The sequence below is a fragment of the Trachemys scripta genome, chromosome 3, assembly GCF_013100865.1.
Source record: "Trachemys scripta elegans isolate TJP31775 chromosome 3, CAS_Tse_1.0, whole genome shotgun sequence".
NCBI lineage: Eukaryota > Metazoa > Chordata > Testudines > Emydidae > Trachemys > Trachemys scripta.
The window spans coordinates 147,177,015-147,198,583 of NC_048300.1; the positions used below are offsets into that span (position 1 = coordinate 147,177,015).

General features: G+C 44.2%; 1 protein-coding gene across 1 annotated transcript in view; it reads right to left on the reverse strand.

Moving 5' to 3' along the window:
• The window catches only part of CD109 (CD109 molecule), a 119,859-nt gene extending 98,741 nt beyond the window's left edge, over positions 1-21,118 (reverse strand). The window contains exons 1-2 of the mRNA XM_034766199.1: positions 20,842-21,118; positions 13,987-14,147 (exon numbers count right to left, since the gene is read on the reverse strand). Of these exons, the coding sequence (XP_034622090.1) occupies positions 13,987-14,147; positions 20,842-20,942 (262 nt within the window). The 5' untranslated portion in view covers positions 20,943-21,118. The remainder of the gene's footprint in view (positions 1-13,986; positions 14,148-20,841) is intronic.
• Positions 21,119-21,569: the final 451 nt, after the last annotated feature.

A 21,569-nucleotide genomic window follows, 5' to 3' on the forward strand; every position in this document is an offset into this window, starting at 1 on the left:
TCAGGTCCTGATGGAAGGCTAAATAAATGGTATTGTGAACATACAACTAAGGGAATCTGCAGTTTCCATGGGGCAAGAAGACAGGAGCGGAGGTGCAACCTGTTACATGGTCCTACAGAACCCCCAAGAGCCTATGTTACCTATTCTTGAGCCCCAACTACTGGCACTACAGCTGGTTGGGAATTTTCTGTCAGAATGATTTTCTAATAGAAAATGCAGTTTCTGCTAAATCAAAATTTTCCATGTTTCATTTCAGCTCAGGTCAGCATTAAACTCCATTTCCCTCTGGTGTCACATTGCTTCATGGGAGTTGTAGTTCAGGACTCCATTATCTTTTATGTACCTGGCTCTCTGGCCAGACTACCGCTCCCAGGACACATCAGTCTTTCCTCAGACTGAGTGGTGTGCTGCATGGCCTGGTGGGTGCATCATGGGTGCCTGGTCAATAGGGAAAATAGGGGCATCAGGCAACCCAAACTATAGCTCTCATGAGGCAATGCACCACAATAGGGCACTACAGTTTAGTGTTGAACTGACTTGAAACAAAGCATTTTAGGTCAGTTAACAAACGGAAGCAAAACATTTTTATTTGGGAAAATCAAACTATTTTGTTTTGACTGAAAATGTTGAAAGAAAATATTTCATCATTTCTGAATGCAATTTTTATTTAAATTTTTTGTTCCATGAAAAATTTTAATATTTTAACTTTTCGTCCCAATTTGTGATGAACACAAATGTTGAAATATCAACATTTCCCATGAGATGGAAATTCCCATTTTTGCTCACCTCTAACTGGCACCTTATACAGAGGCAAAGCATAACTCCTGATGGGGGGGGGCATGTGACTGTCCTACGTGTTGCCTCTGGATCTAGAGCAGAGGTTTTCCAACTGTCGGGCATGCCCCCGCCCCAGGAGGAGTCTTCAGGGGCGCGAGCAACACCAGGAAGCTGGGGCAGGTGACACCAAACGGCTTGGACGAGCCCTATGCAGTGGGGCTCCGGGAGAGAGCACCACTTCCATCCCAACTCACCTTAGAAGCTGTTGCTAAATGGAAGGCAGGGCAAGCCTGATGCAGTGCGAGGCCCTGAGCAGAGCCCCTGCTGTAGGAGTGGGAGAGTGGCCTCTGCCTTGGGAAAAGGCACAGGGCATTCAGCCCAGGGCAGTCTGTAAAGTAGGCTGCAGGAAGTGCTGGCACTCCAGCAGCAGGGAAGGAGAAGCAGCCCCATGTAGCTGGGGGGGGGACTCTGCCCACAGCCAGACATCCTGCTGCTTTTTCCCTCCCTGCACCCAAGTACCCAAGTACTTGCCCACCCCCACTGCCCTATGGGGCAGAGTCTGCAGAAATTGGTGACCTCACATGCCCCCCCAACATGTTGCCTCTGCCTTATTAGTTACCTATTTACATATATACAGATATAGAACTCTCATGTAACTATTTTGTCTCACCTAAAGGGGGGCACGGCACCCTCATTAAAGACTTCATGATTTGGCCCAATGGAACAGAACTTCAGCTAGTATGAATCAGTGTACCACCACTGAAGTGAATAGCTAATCTATATACCAGCAAAAAGTTGGCCTTATATTCATGTTAATTTGTCAGGTGTTGCTAAAAATAGTCTCTCCCCTTAACTTTCCCTAATAGCTGTCCCCATCTGTTCTTTATCCTGTTAGGGAAAGGAAAACATAGGATGCCCGCAGCTTGAAATGATTGAAATGACTTCATTTCTTTCTTTTGGCAGCTGTGTTTACATATTCTTGTTCAGGACATATTTACAAGTTTTTTCTTCAGAGTAATAGATGAAAACCCTTTTTCCTGAACAGTGTGTTTCAAAGCAGCTTAATACCAAAGAAACCAAGAAAATTTGTTCTGCAAAGTTCTCCTGGTTTTTGTATTTCCACAAAACCTATATTACTGTTATCGTTACCTCATTGAAAGATTCCTCATCAGTTGCTATGACACAGATAAGCACATCCCCTCTAAACATTCCACAGCATAAACAAAGAGCAGGGGCTAAAATATTCACAAAAAGGAAATTAATTTTCCATTGTGAAAGAAAACCTAGAAAATTATTTTTGATATGTTGATTTTTTAGTTTTATTTAAAGTATGCTAAAATTCTTATCCTATATAGTAAGTGAAATTGTACTGGGCTTATACAACATAACTATAGATTGTGTTTTCTGCCACAGGGGTTAAGTCATGGAAGAATTAACACCGTGGACCCAAGCCCCAGAGGCTCTGCAAGGATATGGATATGGATAAAGACTTTTAATATGGAGACCATATCTTTAATATTTTTAATTAAATAAATTCTACTAGGAATTGTGTGATTATGGGAGACTTTAATTTCCCAGGTACAGATTGGAGGACAGGTGCTACTAATAATGGCAGGGCCCAGATATTCCTGGATGTGATAGCTGACAGATTTCTTCACCAAATACAGTAGTCACCAACCAACAAGAGGTGATGTTATTTTAGATTTAGTATTGGTAAGTAGCGAGGACCTCATAGAAGAACAAGGTTGAAGAGCCTTGGTTCGAGTAATCATGAGCTAATTCATTTAAACTAAATGGAAGGATAAAGAAACAAAGGTCCGCAACTAGGATCCTTGATTTCAAAAGAGCAAACTTTAAAAAATTAAGGGGCTTAGTCAGGGAAGTGGAGTGGACTGAAGAACTCAAGGATCTGAATGCGAAGGAGGCTGGGAATTACTTTAAGTCGAAGTTGCAGAAGCTATCTGAAGCCTGCATCTCAAACAAGAGGGGGGAAAAAGAGTTGCAGAACAAACTGGATGAGTAAGCCTCTCCAACAGGTTATTAAGAGAAAGCAGAAAGCCTACAAGGAATGGAAGATAGGAAGGATCAGCAAAGGAAAGCTGCCTCCTGGAAGTCAGAAAGTGTAGGGAAAAGGTAAGAATTTCCAAAAGTCAACCAAAGTTGGACCTTGCAAAAGAAATTAAAACCAATAGTAAAAGGTTTGATAGCCATATAAATAAAAAGAAAACAAGGAAAGTAGTGGGACCGCTAGGCACTGAGGATGGGGTTGAGATTAAAGATCATCAGGGAATGGCCCAACACCTACATGAATACTTTGCCTCAGTTTTTAATAAGTGTAATGAGGAGCTTGGGGGTACAAGCAGAGTGGCTAATGGAAATAAGGATATTGAAGTAGAAATTACCACATCCGAAATGGAAGTCAAACTCAAATAGCTTAATGGGACGAAACTGGGGGAGGGGAGGGGAGAGGCAGATAATCTCCATCCAAGAATATTAAAGGAACTGGCACATGAAATTGCAAGCCCAATACCAAGGATTTTTAAGGAATCCATAAACTCAGGGGTCGTACCCTATGACTTGAGAATTGCTAATATAGTACCTATTTTTTAAGAAAGGGGAAAGAACTGATCTTGGAAACTACAGGCCTGTTAGTTTGACCTCAATTGTATACAAGGTATTGGAACAAAATTTTGAAAGAGAAAGTAGTTAAGGATTTAGAGGTAAACAATAACTGGGATAAAATACAACATGGTTTTACAAAAGTTAGATCGTGCCAGACCAACCTAATCTCTTTCTGTGAGAAGATAATTGATTTTTTTAGACAAAGGAAATGCAGTAGATCTAATCTACCTACATTTCAGGAAGGCGTTCAATACAGATCCACATGGGAAATTATTAGTTAAAATGAGAAGCTGGGGAATAATCTGAGAATTGAAAGGTGGATAAGGAACTGGTTAAGGGGGATACTGCAGTAGATCACATTGAAAGGTAAACTATTGGGCTGGAGGGAGGTTACGAGTCGAGTTCCTCAGGAATCGGTCTTCAGACCAATCTTATTTAACATTTTCATTCATGACTTTGGCACAAAAGTGTGTTAATAAAATTTGTGAATGACACAAAGTTGGGAGGTATTGCCAATACAGAGGAGGACTGAAATATCATACAAGAAGATCTGGATGACCTTGAAAACTGGAGTAATAGACATTGGATGAAATTTAACAGTGCGAAGTGCAAGGTCATGCACTTAGGGACTGACAAGAAGAATTTTTGCTAAAAGATGGGAACTTATCAGTTGGAAATGACAGAGGAGGAGAAAGACCTGGATGTATTGGTTGATCACAGGATGACTATGAGCTGCTAATGTGATGCAGCCATGAAAAATGGCTAATGCCAGTCCTAGGATGCATGAGGCAAAATATTTCTAGTAGGGACAGGGAAGTATTAGTAACATTATACAAGGCACTGGTGAGACCTCATCTGGAATACTGTGTGCAGTTCTGGCCTTCCATGTTTAAGAAAGATTAATTCAAACTGGAACAAGTACAGAGAAGGACTACAAGGATGATCAGGGAAATGGAAAATCTCAAAGATCTTTGCTTGTTAAGCCTAACCAAAAGAAGGCTGAGGGGAGATATGATTGCTCTCTATAAATACATCAGAGGGATAAATACCAGGGCGGGAGAACATTTATTTAATTTAAACACCAATGTGGACACAAGAACAAATGGATATAAAGCCATCAACAAGTTTAGGCTTGAAAGTAGACAAAGGTTTCTGACCATCAGAGGAGTGAAGTTCTGGAACAGCTTTCCAAGGGTAGCAGTGTGGGCAAAAAATCCTAACTGGTTTCAAGTCTGAGCTTGATAAGTTTATGGAGGGGATGGCATGATGAGATGCCTACAATGGCACATGACCAATCTGTGACTGCTCAGTGGCCACGGATGGGGCACTAGATGGAGAGGGAGCTGAATTACTACAGAGAATTCTTTCCCTGGCTGCCTAGTGCCTCTTCCTTCAAACTCTTCCCTCCTGCCACCTGTGCTCCTCCCTCCACGTTACATGCAGGTTGCTGAAGGATTTGGCCCTCCCTGTGCATTACTTTCCTCTATATCCATGTCTCACTGAAATAACGAAACTGTCAATTTACAGAGAATGGCCTACAAGCACTGGAAACAGTAGTTTCTTGACACCAGACGTAGTCTATGGAACTCACTCCTGCAAGAGATAGGAATCACCACAGCTCTCATCACTTTCAAACCTGGGTGCAAAACTCACTTCCTTGACTCACTTGTCCCTCAATGACTAGACAAACACGAGTCTGTCTTGCACTCAGGCCTTATCTCCAAAGATTTCAGACACTGGTGACCAGCCATCAGTTTAGCTACACTAGTGTGAACCCCTAGCATAGAGAGGGAAAGCTATTTGCTGTTCTTTTTACTAATGCAGTTACCCCTGCTTGAAATGCACTAGTATAAATTGCAGCTTAGCCTGTCCATGATTTGCTCTGGTGCAGCTACGCAGGTGATGGCTGTAATGGGTACATTTCCAGTATAGACAAGTCAACTCACTCCTTAAACTCACTCACTTAAAAAAACAAAGCATCCAATTATTTAGTCTAGTTCCTCTTAAAGGTGGTGAAACAAGAGTGTTTTCTTTTGTATCGGTCTTGTTTAATTATTTGGGAGGCACTCAGACACTACAGGGGTGATGCCATATAATAATCTAGAGATGGTTTCAAAAATTACTGGGAATCTCCTATACAGGTCAACAAAGACTAAGCAATTTCCTGCCCACAGGAAATAAGCACCTGTCACACAACAGCATGACATATTCACAGCATATCTGTACCAAATGGGAAATGGGGGGAAGCAGTTAGGGATAGCCATCATATACCAAATTTCCCCATCCAAATGCTTAATCTACGCTGGAATGCATCATGGCTGAATCAGCACCATCTCCTGATATGCCCACTTTAACCCTAACTGAATAGGTCACATGGATGTCTCCACAAGTAAGGAGCGAATGGCAGTAGGGCATGGAAGTCAGCTATGCTGCCAAATGGTGGATGTGGTTCTAGGAGTCTCACAAAGGCAGCAAGGACACCCATGTTTGTTTGGAGTTCCCTGGTATTTCTATAGTGCCTAACACTTCAGGATATAAGTGGAGGGATGTGTCTCCTGCCTGTTTTGCCCAACCACTAATCCTGTACCTCCAGGGGAAATACACGGTGCAATTAATCTCAAGAAGCCACAGATTTTTCCATTGCAATATTGAGACGTGCTGGCAAAATCCCTATGCATCTCCTGAGGCAGTGCAAATGCACTCTGCTTCCAAGCAGTGTGTTTCTCAATAGACAGTAAAAGCAACTCTACATTCAGCACATGGTTGCAGAACCAGCTGCACAGCCTGTGTGTGCTGCCTAGGGGATATCTTCATGAGTCAGATAAAAAGGGAGGGGGGTTAGGCAGAAAAGGAGTTGCGGTTCCACATTCACAACCAGAACAAATGAGGGTGTAGCAGAAGTAGCAGGGATTAGCAGTAACTACTCCAGACTCGGAGTGTGAACAACAGGTTAGAAACAGAGTAGACTTCAGAATTCTGCTATTTTCTCTCTCATTCAACAGAGCCACACAGGACAGTGATGGGATCCATTCTCACCTCATCTGCATAAGCCAATGGCCAGTTTACTAGAATCAAACAGCTCAACTGCAGCAGCTGAGTCAAAATGCCCAAGGCTGTGAACACACTGGGCCTGAAATATACACTGTGGCTGATGTCAACCCAGTGTGAGAAGTGTAGTCATTCCAGTGAGTACTGTGTGTTCACCAAGAGTGGGTGTGGAGGTGGTGATGCTGGTCGCAGAGCTACAGGAAAGCCCTATAAATAAGTGCTGTATAACACCCATTACCATGCTAGTGGTTGTGCCACATCGTCACCCCTTCTGCCATAGCTGAATTCCTCTATAGCTATTTAGTTCCTTCTCCAATAGTCTCAGACAACGTCCTAGTAACACTTGTAGGACTATATAGCTATTACCAAGTGTGTATGTTAGGCCAGGGAGTGAGGATAGGTTGCCAGCCTGGACAGAGTCATGTGTGATTGGATACTTCTCAGTCATATACAGGTCTCTTCCACTTGAAGCCCCAAACATCACCTTCTTAAGAATATACAGCTGTTGGCAGACAATGGAAGTGAACAGACCTACACTCTTACCTCCTTGAAGGGAAAACTGTGGGAGGTTCAGTTGTCTGGGACTTCTATTAGGACTCTACTAGACTTGCTGAGGACACAAGACCTCTGGACAATCAGAAAATGTGAGATTTACCTTGGATTTATTTTGTTTAATGTTCACCCTTTCTCCTTGGAGAGAAGTGGTCTGGCAGGAAGCAGTGGTGCAGCACCTTGGGAGTGCATTAACTGTGTAATTATTGCAGCTGCTCAGTGGGTAAGAACCTCCAGTGCTGGAGTACACCATCCCCTTCGGTGCCAGTAGCATGCCAGGCGTACCATGACTTGGAGGCAAGCATTGTAGGTGCTTCAGCAGCTAGGCCTTGTAGGCAGCTAGCCCTGGTGGGTACCAATAACCACTCAGACTTATGGCTAGGGTTATTTTACCAGGGCTGGCAAGAAATGTTGCAAATACCCTAGATACAGAGGTTTAAACAGTTTTAGTTCAAAGTGAGCAATAGTGGTTCTTGTTTGAGCCCCTGGGTCATTCCAGTCGAGGGTTAAGTCTCTTCAGGCCTGGTGTGCCCTCTCCAATCTATAAAAAGCAACAGAGGGTCCTGTGGCACCTTTAAGACTAACAGAAGTATTGGGAGCATAAGCTTTCATGGGTAAGAACCTCACTTCTTCAGATGCAAGAAGTGAGGTTCTTACCCACGAAAGCTTATGCTCCCAATACTTCTGTTAGTCTTAAAAGTGCCACAGGACCCTCTGTTGCTTTTTACAGATTCAGACTAACATGGCTACCCCTCTGATACTCTCCAATCTAGTCTCTGTTCAAACAGGCGCTTGCAGGTTTCCAGGCTAGACTCTGATAGTGTCTCTCACTGGGGTCCCTCAGTCTGCACTGACTAAGGGAAAATTAAAAAACCTGGTTATGTTTAGTCTTGAGAAAAGAAGACTGAGAAGGAGACCTAATAACAGGTTTCAAAGATGTTAAAGGCTGTTAAAAGAGGACAATGATCAATTGTTCTCCATGCCCACAGAAGGCAGGATAATAACTAATGGGCTGTAGCAAGAGAGATTTAGGTGAGATATTAAGAAAAAAAATTCTAACTCAAAGAGTAGTTAAGCTCTGGAATAGGTTATCAACGGAGGTTGTGGAATCCCCATCACTGCAAGTTTTAATAATAGGTTAGAGGTTAAACACCTGTCAGGGATGGTCTAGGTGTACTTGGTCCTGCCTCAGCACCAGGGACTGGACTAGATTATCTCTCGAGGTCCCTTCCTACCCTGCTTTTCTATGATTCTAAGCTACCTGCCTTTTGTTCATGACTGCATTGTAGAAGTTATTCTAATTGCACTGCACAGTTGGAGTACTGCACAGGAATGTTACCCCTGTCTTTCTGCAAAAAAAATCATCAGGGTTCATTATCATTTAGCTTTAGGGTGTTCAACAACTGTACAATCCCGTAGTACTTTTTTTCTTAAAGAGTTGGAAGTACTTCTTGCCGCTTCTATTTTTGTTTTAAACCACAGGCACTCAGAGAACTGAGGATGTATGAGTCTCACGTCACCCTACCCAGCTGCCGTTGCCTCACAATTTCATAGCAACCACATTTCAGATTTTCAAGTATATCCTCTGCAACCATCAATGAGTCACTTGGCACAGCTGAAGATTATTAGCTATACTGAAAAGAAACAGTGTGATATGTTTATGTTAACGCAAGGGATTCAGCATATCTAGTATTTTCATCCTTACTAAATTGTTCTTTTACAGCTTACCATTCATCAGTGTTTTCCACGGTTTCACATCAGAGCCATATTATTAAGTATGCAAAACAACTTCTGGCAAGAACAATTTTTCCAGTATTGACATGGATGATCACTGTACCTGTCTGAGCTTGCTAGTCATTCTCACAGCCTCGGTCATGTTTAACAAATATTCATTTGGAAGATAATTTTTATAGCTCTCCAGTACAAAGTTAATTCTATTAACAGTAGTTTCTTTCACTACAGAGGAGATGTACAATCAATGCATATAAATTAATTTACTATTCCAAGAAATTTACAGTTAACGCATATAAATGATGAACGCTATTTTCAAGCAGATTATAAGAATGGCCAAACTGGATCAGACCAGTGGTCCATCTAGCCCTGTGTCCTGTCTTCCACCAGTTGGCCGGTGCCAGATGCTCCAGAGGGAATGAACAGAACAAGTCAATTTATTCAGTGATCCATCCATTCCTTATCATCATCCCGTATCCCAGATTCTGGCAGTCAGAGGTTTAGGGACACCCAGAATACGGGGTTGCATCCCTGACCATCTTGGCTAATGTCATCCAATGGACCTGTCCTCCATGAACTTATCTAATCCATTTTTGAACCCAGTTATACTTTTGGCCTTCACAACATCCCTTGGCAACAAGTTCCACAAGTTGGCTGTGTGTTGTGTGAAGTACTTCCTTTTGTTTGTTTTAAACCTATTGCCTATTAATTTCATTTGGTGACCCCCTTGTTCTTGTGTCATGCGAAGAAGTAAATAACACTTACCTATTTTCTTTCTCCACAAATCATAATTTTATAAACCTCTATCATATCCCCCATTAGTCAGCACTTTTCTAAGATGAACAGTCCCTGTCTTTTTAACCTCTCCCCATAGAGAAGCTGTTCCATACCCCCAAATCGTTTTTGTTGCCCTTCTCTGGACTTTTTCCAATTCTAATATATCTTTTTTGAGATGGGGAAACCAGACGTGCATGTAGTAGTCAATGTGTGGACATACCATGGATTTATACAGTGGCATTTTGATATTTTCTGTCTTATTAACTATACCTTTCCTAATGGTTCCTAATATTGTTAGCTTTTTGACTGCCACTGCACATTGGGCAGATGTTTTCAAAGAACTATCCACAATGACTCTTTCTTGAGCAGTAACATCTAATTTAGGACACACACACACACACACACACACACACACACAGTATTTTGTATGCTCCTCGGTCGATAAAGCAGCTCTACTTCATTTTGGCTTAAACAAATAAAGCTTAACCTAAGTCATATTTTATGAATCAAAATGTTTTTCCAGTTTCCTTAAATTCTAACACATGTTATTACAAGTAAAAGTATTTTTAAAACTTAATTTTCTTTCCATACTTATGCTATATATTGACTTTTTTCACATCATTCAGTATTGTTCAGATAATGAAAACAGACTATTGGTTTTCACTATAGCTTAAAGTCAATTTCATAATCAGGCTCTGTTGTTTTAATTTAGATGGAATATAGGGGCCCAAGTGTTAGCATAACCCAGTCATTGTCCAACACGAAAAATTGTTAAACAAGGTCCAGAATTTGGTATACAGTGGCCTTGGACTGCTTAGTACCATGGCAAACACACCATTAATTTTTTTAAAACTTTTATTAAAGATAAAGCAAAGAAGGGAAAAACAGTTAAAACATTTGAAATGTAAAGTATTAAGTAAGGCTTTCATTTTAACAATATCCCTGGTTCCCTTTCCCTGGCAAGAGATTTTAGAAGAAAAACCCCCTTGTTTGACAATCCACGTAGATGGTATCAAAGATGGTAATAACTGTCCTTTTGGAGAAAGGAGAACAAGTTAGTTGAGGTGGGCTGGAGCTGCTGTTATTGCTAAAGTCTGATCCCATTTCACCCCAGGAAGTGTTTGGGATTCAGCTGGATTCAGCAGAGGTGAAAATGTCATCAAGGTCCCTCTTTCTGGCTCAGCTGGTCAGGACACCTCTTAGGGTCACAATGACAAAAGCCCAGGGTCCCATGAAATGGTGAGGGTGCAGGCACAATGGGGAAGCTCACTCCAGTAGCCAATTTTTTCCCTCAAAGTCTCTTTCTTTAAGGACCCAATAAAGGGGTTCCACACACCGCAGGTGCACCTCCTTTTGGCTGGGTCTGGGAATTAGCTTTTGCCCCACCTGGCACCACCTTCTGTCCATCACTCATGCTGTGGCCCCTCTCCCTCTATAACTCAGGGTGCTCGATCTTCGTAACTCAGTCCTCCAGCCAGGTCACTATATAGTCCCCCCCATTCTGGGGTAACAAAGTCCCGTGGGACAAGCTGTCCATATGCCATCTCAAACAACTTTCTATTCCAACTCCAAGTCCTGTGCCACTTTGCCAGTGGCTGGTAGAGGAACCCAGGCCCACCCACTATTCCAGGATCCAACCCAGGGACACTATGACCATCAATATAGGTCTCCTTAGTCTCAGACCCTATTGCTCTTTCTCTGGGCTCCTTCCTACCCCATCTCTCTATCTCATTGCCTATCTCTGGATTTTCCACCAGAACTTCCTCCACTCCCTGTGGCTTCTTCATCCCTAGGCCTCTTGTCAAATTCCCTGGTCCAGGACTGGACCCATAGCTTACTCTCCCCCTGCATTTCCTCCTTGACTCTAGCCAATCCCTTTTTCCTGTAGGGGGTGTCTGCAGATCTCCTTGTGCTCTAATTTCCTGGCTTTATACTCCTCTCTCAGCTTCTCCCCCAGCTGGGCTTCATCTGCCATTAAAGCTTATCAAGCCCTGGCTTTACTCCAGGTGCAGCATATAAAGTTAACTGGCCTCTTCTGGCCCATATTAACCTGCTCAAAACTTGTGTGGGGTGGACCACCCCATCACAGACCCAAAAGGAAGTGATGGGTTGAATAGCCCATCCTCTCATTATTTTGTCCACCAGTTAGGCCTCATTTCTGACACACCAATTTTGGTTCACTGATTTCTGGTTCCACAATTTTCTTGTTTGCCAAGCATGATCCTAATATGGTCCTTGAATATGAGTAGGCCTTTTTGTTAGGACTAATTCAGTCTGTCTCCCTTTCAGACCTTCTCCCATCAACATTCGTTATTATAGGCCAGAGGTCGGCAACCTTCGGCATGTGGCCTATCAGGGTAATCCACTGGAGGGCTGCTTGACATTTTGTTTATGTTGACCCTCTGCAGGCATGGCCCCACACAGCTCCCAGTGGCCGCGGTTCACCGTTCCCGGCCAATCGGAGCTGCGGGAATGGCGAACCGCAGCCACTGGGAGCAGCGTGGGGCCATGCCTGAGGATTGTCAACATAAAGAAAATGACTTGTGGCCTGCCAGCGGATTCCCCTGATGGGCCGCGTGCCGAAGGTTGCCAAACCCTGTTATAGGCTATTGTGACCTCTTATTAACTTACACGTATTTGTTACAGTTGAGTTCACAATTTGTAGCCCCGATTATCTTGGGGAATGGATTGGATGATTTGGGGGCTTCATAGTGGAATGGGCCCCTCCATGTTTGTGGCAGCTATTCTCATCCATCATCTCACTGAATGAGTTTGGGGTGTTCAGCCTATTTTCTAATGAATATGCCCTGCTCTACATCTTCAAGGTCCTGATCCAAAGCCCACTGAAATAAATGGGAGCTTTTCCACTGACTTCAATTAACTTTGGGATCTGGGCCCAAAAGTGGACAATTATAATGAAACAATAATAAACACTCTTTTGGAGCAGATCCAAGGTATGAAGCACCTCAGTGCTCCAGCTATTCCTAGCTGCCAGACTTGCCAGTATGAGCTATAGCCACCTGAGCATATATGACAGCAGCTCTCAGACTACTCTAAACTTACAACATAAACAGGAGCAGTCATCAGCCAGCACCAGAATTCAGGGGTCACAAAGGTGGCCTTCACCCCTTGAGCCGTACAGCTCAGACTCTGGGCCATAGCCTCAAAACAAAGAGAGACCTTCTCACTCTGCTCTTCTGAGTGATAGCCACCTCATTATGTGATCAGGGCAGCCTCCTCCCCACACTGGCCCCACACTTTTTCTCAGTTTGCCTATTATATATAAAGCAATGGGGCTTGGTTGCTTTATGAGTGGCTTTGACACTTCACATGCTCCTGCCTGGTCTCTGAATCCTCCCAGTAAACATAGGAATGTTACCCCTGTCTTTCTGCTCCAGCCCCTGCCCCGCCTCTTCCCCAGGCTGCCCACTCCTGCCCCGCCCCAGCCTCACCTCTTCCTGCCCCTGCTCCGCCCCACCTCCACCCCCACTCCACCCCTTTCCCAAAGCCCCCGCCCTGCTCCATCCACACCCCGCCTCTTCCTGCCACTGCTCCACCCCAGCCCCACCTCTTCCCTCCCCTGAGGAGTGCAGCAGGGCCAGGCCTGCACTCATCATGGAGGGAAGTGCAGGGACCCAGCCCCCAGCCGCGTCGCCGGTGAGTGCTGGGGGTGGTTCCCTCCTGCCTCCCAAGCCAGCCCCCACCATGGAGGCCTGGGACCAGCCCCCCCACCTCCGCCGAGGCCTGCAGCCCCACACACACACCCCAGTGGGGGGGCTGCACAGGGCCCCAGAATAGCTAGGGATGGCCCTGGGTTTCTATATTGGACTCATGTGGCCCCAGTGTCCAGAGTCCTTTTAAGATCCAGGCAGGTACCATATCATATGACACTCCCCTACTACACATATTATTTTCAAAGTGCTTATAATGAGTTTGGGCACACACACATACAAACCATTAACTATTCAGCAAACCGTTCCACCTTTAGCTATATTTAGATGGAAATAGGATTTTTCTTTGATTGACCATACTTGGTAAAACAAGTCCAATAAAATTCATGTTTTAATGTATTTTTAACAGCCCTGATATTTTGGGGAGGAGAGGGGAGGATAATCTTCATTTAAATCTCTCTAGGCCAGTGATTCTCAACCAGGGGTATATGGATCCCTGTAGTTACACAGAGATCTTCCAGGGGATACATCAACTCATCTAGATGTTTGCCTAGTTTTACAACAGGCTACATAAAAAGCACTAGCAAAGTCAGTACAAACTAAAATTTCATACAGACAAAATGAGAAAGTAAGCAATTTTTCAGTAATATTCAGTAATACACTTATATTTTTATGTCTGATTTTGTAAGCAAGTACTTTTTAAGTGAGGTGAAACTTGGGGTATGCAAGAAAAATCAGCTTCCTGAAAGGGGTATAGTCGTCCGGAAAGGTTGAGATCCACTGATCTAGGCTGTTCCTGCCAACTCACCTTTTTCAAAGACAACTTCCCCATGTAGCACGGTATCATTCCCTCTGAGCACTTCACCTCTCACTGTGACTTGCGGAGGACTGTCTGTCAGCAGAGCTACCCCAATTGTCACATTTGCACCAGGCCTAATGTTCCGGGGACCTGTCACCAGAAATGTGGGTCTGGAAAACATAAAAGGGGAAGAGGAGTAAATCAAATCTACTCATTATAGTCTGCTATTTAATAATCTTATTTTACAAAAGGCAGTAATGTGTTGGTGACAAATTCTGTATTTCTGCTGTTACCCACACACCCTACTGTGCTTATGTACCAATGCTAGAAATCTAAATACAGTAATAAGATGGGTGAACTAGAGTGCCTCATATTAAATGAGGATATAGATATAACAGGCATCACAGAAACTTGGTGGAATGAGGATAGTCAATGGGACACAGTAATTCCAAGGTACAAAATATATCGGAAGGACAGAACAGGTCGTGCTGGTGAGGGAGAAGTACTATATGTGAAAGAAAGCGTAGAATCAAATGAACTAAAAATCTTCAATGAACCAAACTGTACCATAGAATCTCTATGGATAGTAATTCCATGCTTGAATAATAAGAATATAGCAGTAGGGATGTGTTACCAATCACCTGACCAGTGACTGTGAAATGCTCAGGGAGATTAGAGAGGCTATTAAAATAAAAAACTCAATAATAATGGGATTTCAACTATCCCTATATTGACTGGGTACATATCACCTCAGGACAGGATGCAGAGATAAAGTTTCTTGACACCTTAAATGACTGCTTCTTGAAGCAGCTAGTCCTGGAACCCACAAGAGAAGAGGCAATTCTTGATTTAGTCGTAAGTGGAGCACAGGATCTACCCAAGAGGTGAATATAGCTGGACCGCTTGGTAATAGTGACCATAATATAATTAAATTTAACAGCCCTGTGGTGGGGAAAACACCACAGTGGCCCAGCACTGTAGCATTTAATTTCAGAAAGGGGAACTGCACAAAAATGAGGAGGTTTGTTAAACAGAAATTAAAAGGTACAGCTCCAAAAGTAAAATCCCTGCAAGCTGCATGGAAACTTTTTAAATAGATTTTATTTAAATACATTTAATAGACGCTCAACTTAAATGTATACCACAAATTGAAAAACATTGTAAGAGCCGCCATACCTAAACAGCAAAGTAAAAGAAGCAGTGAGAGGCTAAAAGGCATCCTTTAAAAAGTGGAAGTTAATTCCTAGTGGGAAAAATAGAAAGGAGCATAAACTCCGGCAAATGAAGTGTAAAAATATAATTAGGAAGACCAAAAAAGAATTTGAAGAACAGCTAGCCAAAGACTCAAAAAGTAATAGCGAAAAAAATTTTAAGTACATCAGAAGCAGGAAGCCTGCTAAACAACGAGTGGGGCTACTGAACGATCGAGATGCTAATGGAGCACTCAAGGACGATACGGCCATTGTGGAGAAACTAAATGAATTCTTTGCATCGGTCTTCACGGTTGAGGATGTGAGGAAGATTCCCAAACCTGAGCCATTCTTTTTAGGTGATAAATCTGAGGAACTGTCCCAGATTGAGGTGTCATTAGAGGAGGTTTTGGAACAAATTAATAAACTAAACAGTAATAAGACACTGGGAGCAGATGGTATTTACACAGGAGTTCTGAAGGAACTCAAATGTGAAATTGCAGGACTACTAACTGTAATCTGTAACCTATCATTTAAATCAGTTTCTGTACCAAATGACTGGAGGATAGCTAATGTGATGCCAATTTTTACACGGGGCTCCAAAGATGACCCTGGCAATTACAGGCCAGTAAGCCTGATTTCAGTACCGGGCAAATTGGTTGAATCTATAGTAAAGAACAAAATTTTCAGACACATAGATGAACATAATTTGTTGGGGAATATTCAACATGTTTTTTGTAAAGGAAAATCATGCCTCACCAATATACTAGAATTCTTTGGGGGGGGGTCAACAAGCACATGAACAAGGGGGATCCAGTGGATATAGTGTACTTAGATTTTCAGAAAGCCTTTGACAATATCCCTCACCAAAGGCTCTTAAGCAAAGTAAGCAATCATGAGATAAAAAGGAAGGTTCTCTCATGGATTGGTAACTGGTTAAAAGATAAGAAACAAAGGGTAGGAATAAATGGTCAGTTTTCAGAATGGAGAGAGGTAAATAGTGGTGTCCCCAGGGGTCTGTACTGGGTCCTATTTAACATATTCATACATGATCTGGAAAAAAGGGGTAAAGAGTGAGGTGGCAAAATTTGCAGATGATACAAAATTACTCAAGATAATTAAGTCCCAGGCAGACTGCAAAGAGCTACAAAAGGGATCTCTCAAAACTGAGTGACTGAGCAACAAAATGGCAGATGAAATTCAATGTTGATAAATGCAAAGTAATGCACATTGGAAAACATAATCCCAACTACACATATAAAATGATGGGGTCTAAATTACTGTTACCACTCAAGAAAGAGATCTTGGAGTCATTGTGGATAGTTCTCTGAAAACATCCACTCAATGTGCAGCAGCAGTCAAAACAGCAAACAGAAAGTTGGGAATCATTAAGAAAGGGATAGATAATAAGACAGAAAATATCATATTGCCTCTATATAAATCCATGGTACGCCTACATCTTGAATACTGCATGCAGATGTGGTCATCCCATCTCAAAAAAGATATATTGGCATTGGAAAAGGTTCAGAAAAGGGCAACAAAAATGATTAGGGGTATGGAACGGCTTCCGTAGGAGGAGAGATTAATAAAACTGGAACTTTTCAGCTTGGAAAAGAGACAACTAAGGGGGGATATGATAGAGGTCTATAAAATCGTGACTGGTGTGGAGAAAGTAAATAAGGAACTGTTATTTACTCCTTCTCATAACCAGGGCCGGCTCCAGGTACCAGCATTCCAAGCAGGTGCTTAGGGTGGCAATTTGCAAGGGGTGGCAGTGCGTGTGTTTTTGCCGCCCCAAGCAGTGAGCCAAATTGCCGCCGCGGACAGCAGGGGCAGTCCGTTTGCCGCTAGGGCGGCACGTGCATTTCCGCGGCTGCGGCAATTCGGCGGCAGCTTCTATGTTCAGCTGCCCGCTGCGGCAATTCGGCGGCAGCTTCATTGCCACCACCGCGGAAATGTGCGTGCTGCCCTAACAGCACACGGACTGCCCCCGCCATCCCCGGCAACAATTCGGCACACTGCTTGGGGAGGCAAAAATAGTAGAGCCGGCCCTGCTCATAACACATGAACTAGGAGTCACCAAATGAAATTAATAGGCAGCAGTTTTAAAACAAACAAAAGGAAGTATTTTTTAACACAATGCACAGTCAACCTGTGGAACTCCCTGCAAGAAGATGTTGTGAAGGCCAAGACTATAACAGGGTTCAAAAAAGATCTAGATAAATTAATGGAAGATAGGTCCATCAATGGCTATTAGCCAGGATGGGCAGGGATAGTGTCCCTAACTTCTGTTAGCCAGAAGCTGGGAATGGGTGCCGGGGATGGATCACTTGATGATTACCTGTTCTGTTCATTCCCTCTGGGGCACCTGGCATTGGCCACTGTTGGAAGAATACTGGGCTAGATGGACCTTTGGTCTGACCCAGTATGGCTGTTCTTATGTTCACCCTACTGCATGTTGGAGCAAAGGCTTATACAAACAATGTAGGCAAAACCCTAATGGGGAGAAATTGTCTCGAGTAAATTGTACTCCATTTTCTAGCCTTGAATTAGTAAGTAGAAATTGTTCTGAGTTTATTCTTTGCTGATTGTGTTAATGATTGTTCTTAGAAAGACAGAAGTTTTATGGCTGTAATTATTGTCTTATTTACTGGTCGGTGTGTGAGTGAAGAATGTATGTATGTAGTATGGTATACTAATTAACTGAAAAAAAGACAGCTAGGCCAAATGATCAAGAGGGGAGGGGAGGAGTCGAGAGGCACCAACTTTATTATCAGAATCACCTGGATGGCAGATTGACGACCCTAAAGCAAAGGCATACACCCCAAGGACAAGATATAAGGAGTTGAGCCAGAGGGACGAGATAAGAAACAGCTGCAGATCCTCCTGGTAACAACTCAAAATAATGATGATTAAGAACAACCTTGAATACCTTGTGATTGACAGGTGTGCCACAGCAAGGTCCATAGGTTTGTATGGGAGCTTATTACTATAAAAGAAGGGTGTATTGCCATGGGACTTTGGGTTTGTTCTGCATCAACATCGGAGCTTTGAACGTGTTCACCAGAGACCTAGCTCCCCTCCCTCATGTGCAGTTTCAGCTGGCCACTGGAACTGACCACGCAACACTAAGGACTGGTAACTATAAGATCCAGCTGCAGAACCTTTTGGGGTGTATGTGTGTGTGAGCGAATGGAAGCATATGCTGATTTTAATGCTTAAATTAGGCTCTCAATAAATGCGGCGGATTGCCTTATCACCTTTAAAAAGATTCCGTGTGCTTCTTATAAGCATAACAGCATTACTGTACAAGCCCAATCATTTCACCTCCCTCTAATAGAGGGAAACTACACTGAAGATACTTTATTGATAAGGTAGTGTTGGTGCCAGTGTCCAGTTTAACTCATTCGTTCTTTCCCATTTTGGTAGATAGCAATCAAGTCAGGAAGCAAACTTAGGAGTTGGCAGATGTGATTGCAGAGCCATTGGCCATTATCTTTGAAAACTTATGGCAATCGGGGGAGATCCCGGATGACTGGAAAAAGGCTAATGTAGTGCCCATCTTTAAACAAGGGAAGGAGGAGGATCCGGGGAACTACAGGCCAGTCAGCCTCACCTCAGTCCCTGGAAAAATCATGGAGCAGGTCCTTAAGGAATCAATTCTGAAGTACTTAGAGGAGAGGAAAGTGATCAGGGACAGTCAGCATGGATTCACCAAGGGCAAGTCATGCCTGACTAACCTAATTGCCTTCTATGAGGCGATAACTGACTCTGTGGATGAGGGGAAAGCAGTGGATGTGTTATTCCTTGACTTTAGCAAAGCTTTTGATACAGTCTCCCACAGTATTCTTGCCAGCACGTTAAAGAAGTATGGGCTGGATGAATGGACTATAAGGTGGATAGAAAGCTGGCTAGATCGTCGGGCTCAACGGGTAGTGATCAACAGCTCCATGTCTAGTTGGCAGCCCGTTTCAAGTGGAATGCCCCAGGGGTCGGTCCTGGGGCCGGTTTTGTTCAATATCTTCATTAATGATCTGGAGGATGGCGTGGACTGCACGCTCAGCAAGTTTGCAGATGACACTAAACTGGGAGGAGTGATAGATACACTGGAGGGTAGGGATAGGATACAGAGGGACCTAAACAAATTAGAGGATTGGGCCAAAAGAAACTTGATGAGGTTCAACAAGGATAAGTGCAGAGTCCTGCACTTAGGACGGAAGAATCCCATGCACTGTTACAGACTAGGGACCGAATGGCTAGGAAGAAGTTCTGCAGAAAAGGACCTAGGGGTTACAGTGGACGAGAAGCTGGATATGAGTCAACAGTGTGCCCTTGTTGCCAAGAAGGCTAACGGTATTTTGGGCTGTATAAGTAGGGGCATTGCCAGCACATCAAGGGATGTGATCATTCCCCTCTATTCAACATTGGTGAAGCCTCATCTGGAGTACTGTGTCCAGTTTTGGGCCCCACACTACAAGAAGGATGTGGAAAAATTGGAAAGAGTCCAGCGGAGGGCAACAAAAATGATTAGGAGTCTGGAGCACATGATTTATGAGGAGAGGCTGAGGGAACTGGGATTGTTTAGTCTGCAGAAGAGAAGAATGAGGGGGGATTTGATAGCTGCTTTCAACTACCTGAAAGGGGGTTCCAAAGAGGATGGAGCTAGACTGTTCTCAGTGGTACCTGATGACAGAACAAGGAGTAATCGTCTCAAGTTGCAGTTGGGGAGGTTTAGATTGGATATTAGGAAAAACTTTTTCACTAGGAGGGTGGTGAAGCACTGGAATGGGTTACCTAGGGAGGTGGTGGAATCTCCTTCCTTAGAGGTTTTTAAGATCAGGCTTGACAAAGCCCTGGCTGGGCTGATTTAGTTGGAAATTGGTCCTGCTTTGAGCAGGGGGTTGGACTAGATGACCTCCTGAGGTCCCTTCCAACCCTGATATTCTATGAAATTAATTTCTGGTAACATACAAGTTACTCCATGCAGGCAAACCTCAGTGCCAGGGCAGAGACCCATTAATGTCAATGGAACCTGAGCCAGGATTGGGGCCTGTGTGCCTCATCTTCCTCCACCAACTTCAGGGGGAGGAGGCTAAGGCCCCAAGCTAAATAAATGCAATTTAAATCCCAAAGGAGTACCTAAAAGCTGTGGTTAGTCTGTGAAACTCCTAGAAAAAAAACAAGAAAGAAAACAGGGGAAGCCACATCCCAATGCTGCAGGGTAAGGTAATTTTGTGTCACAACGTATTTAGCATGTGAGAGGGCAAATCACGGTAAAACATAGAGGAGATCTAAAAACACATTCCCCAGCTGGGATGTTATTGAACATACAGCGCACTAGCACAGAAAAGCAGTGGGATTTCTCTGGTTCCTCCTACCCATGACTCACTGCCTAAGGGGGGAACATTAACTTTTCACGCAGTGCATGTGAAATGCAGCTGGCTATAAAGTTTCTCCCTTTATTTGCAGTGCTATGATCATCCTGGCAGAAAACGTCTCCGCGGGCCCCAGCTGAGGCCAATGACTGGCCAGCGCTTTCTGCGGACTGAGGCCCCGATCCGGGAGGATCCGGCCGCTGCAGCACCGCGTTCAGGCCTGAGTGGGGCACAGCACGCACTGCGCCTTGCCTCCAGCCAGCTTCCCTCTGCCCCCCGCGGCTCGCCCTCGTCCATACCCGGCCGCAGCGGCAGCCGACGCTGCCAGGAGACACGAGACGAGATGAACCAAGGAGAGCGGAGCGGAGCCGCTCGGTGCAGCCCGGCCTGGGAACAGCATCCTGCTCCGGGAGTGTGCAAAGCGGCTCGCGGCTCCCGTCCCGCCGGAGCTGGCCGCAGGCAGGGGAATGCCCGCTCGGGGAGTGAAAGAAGCTCCTTATTGCGGCTCCGCCCCGCCCTCTCGCTTTACACGGGGCTCTTCACAACCTTCCTCCCTGCTGCGGCGGCTTCGGGCTCCAAAATAGACAGACCTGCTCCCCCCCGGCCCCGCCCTGACACAGCCTCTGGCCCTTCCCTGACAGCAGGGGCGGCTGCAGAGCGCGGGGAAGGGAGGTGGCGGCGTTTGAAGCCTGCCAGCCAAAGTGCGCTATTCTCAGCGGGTCACAACACCACCAGGGTGCCCCACTTCTCCACGCTCCCTATCTAAGCAGCCCCAGCCACCCTCTGTTAAAGACGAGTTCAAGCTTGAAAGAAACTCGGCTGAGTGGAAAACATGTAATCATTGTCCTAGACTGTGAGTCAGACTTTCAGAGAGACGGCAACCAAATGAAATAGGCATTTCGCAGGGGCGTTTCCTAAATGCGTGTTGGATATAGCTCGATCTCTCTTGCTTCAGACAGGGCTATTCTAAGGGGCTGTGTTCTGATCTACAGTTCCCACCTCATGCCCTTTCTGACAGAAACAGTAG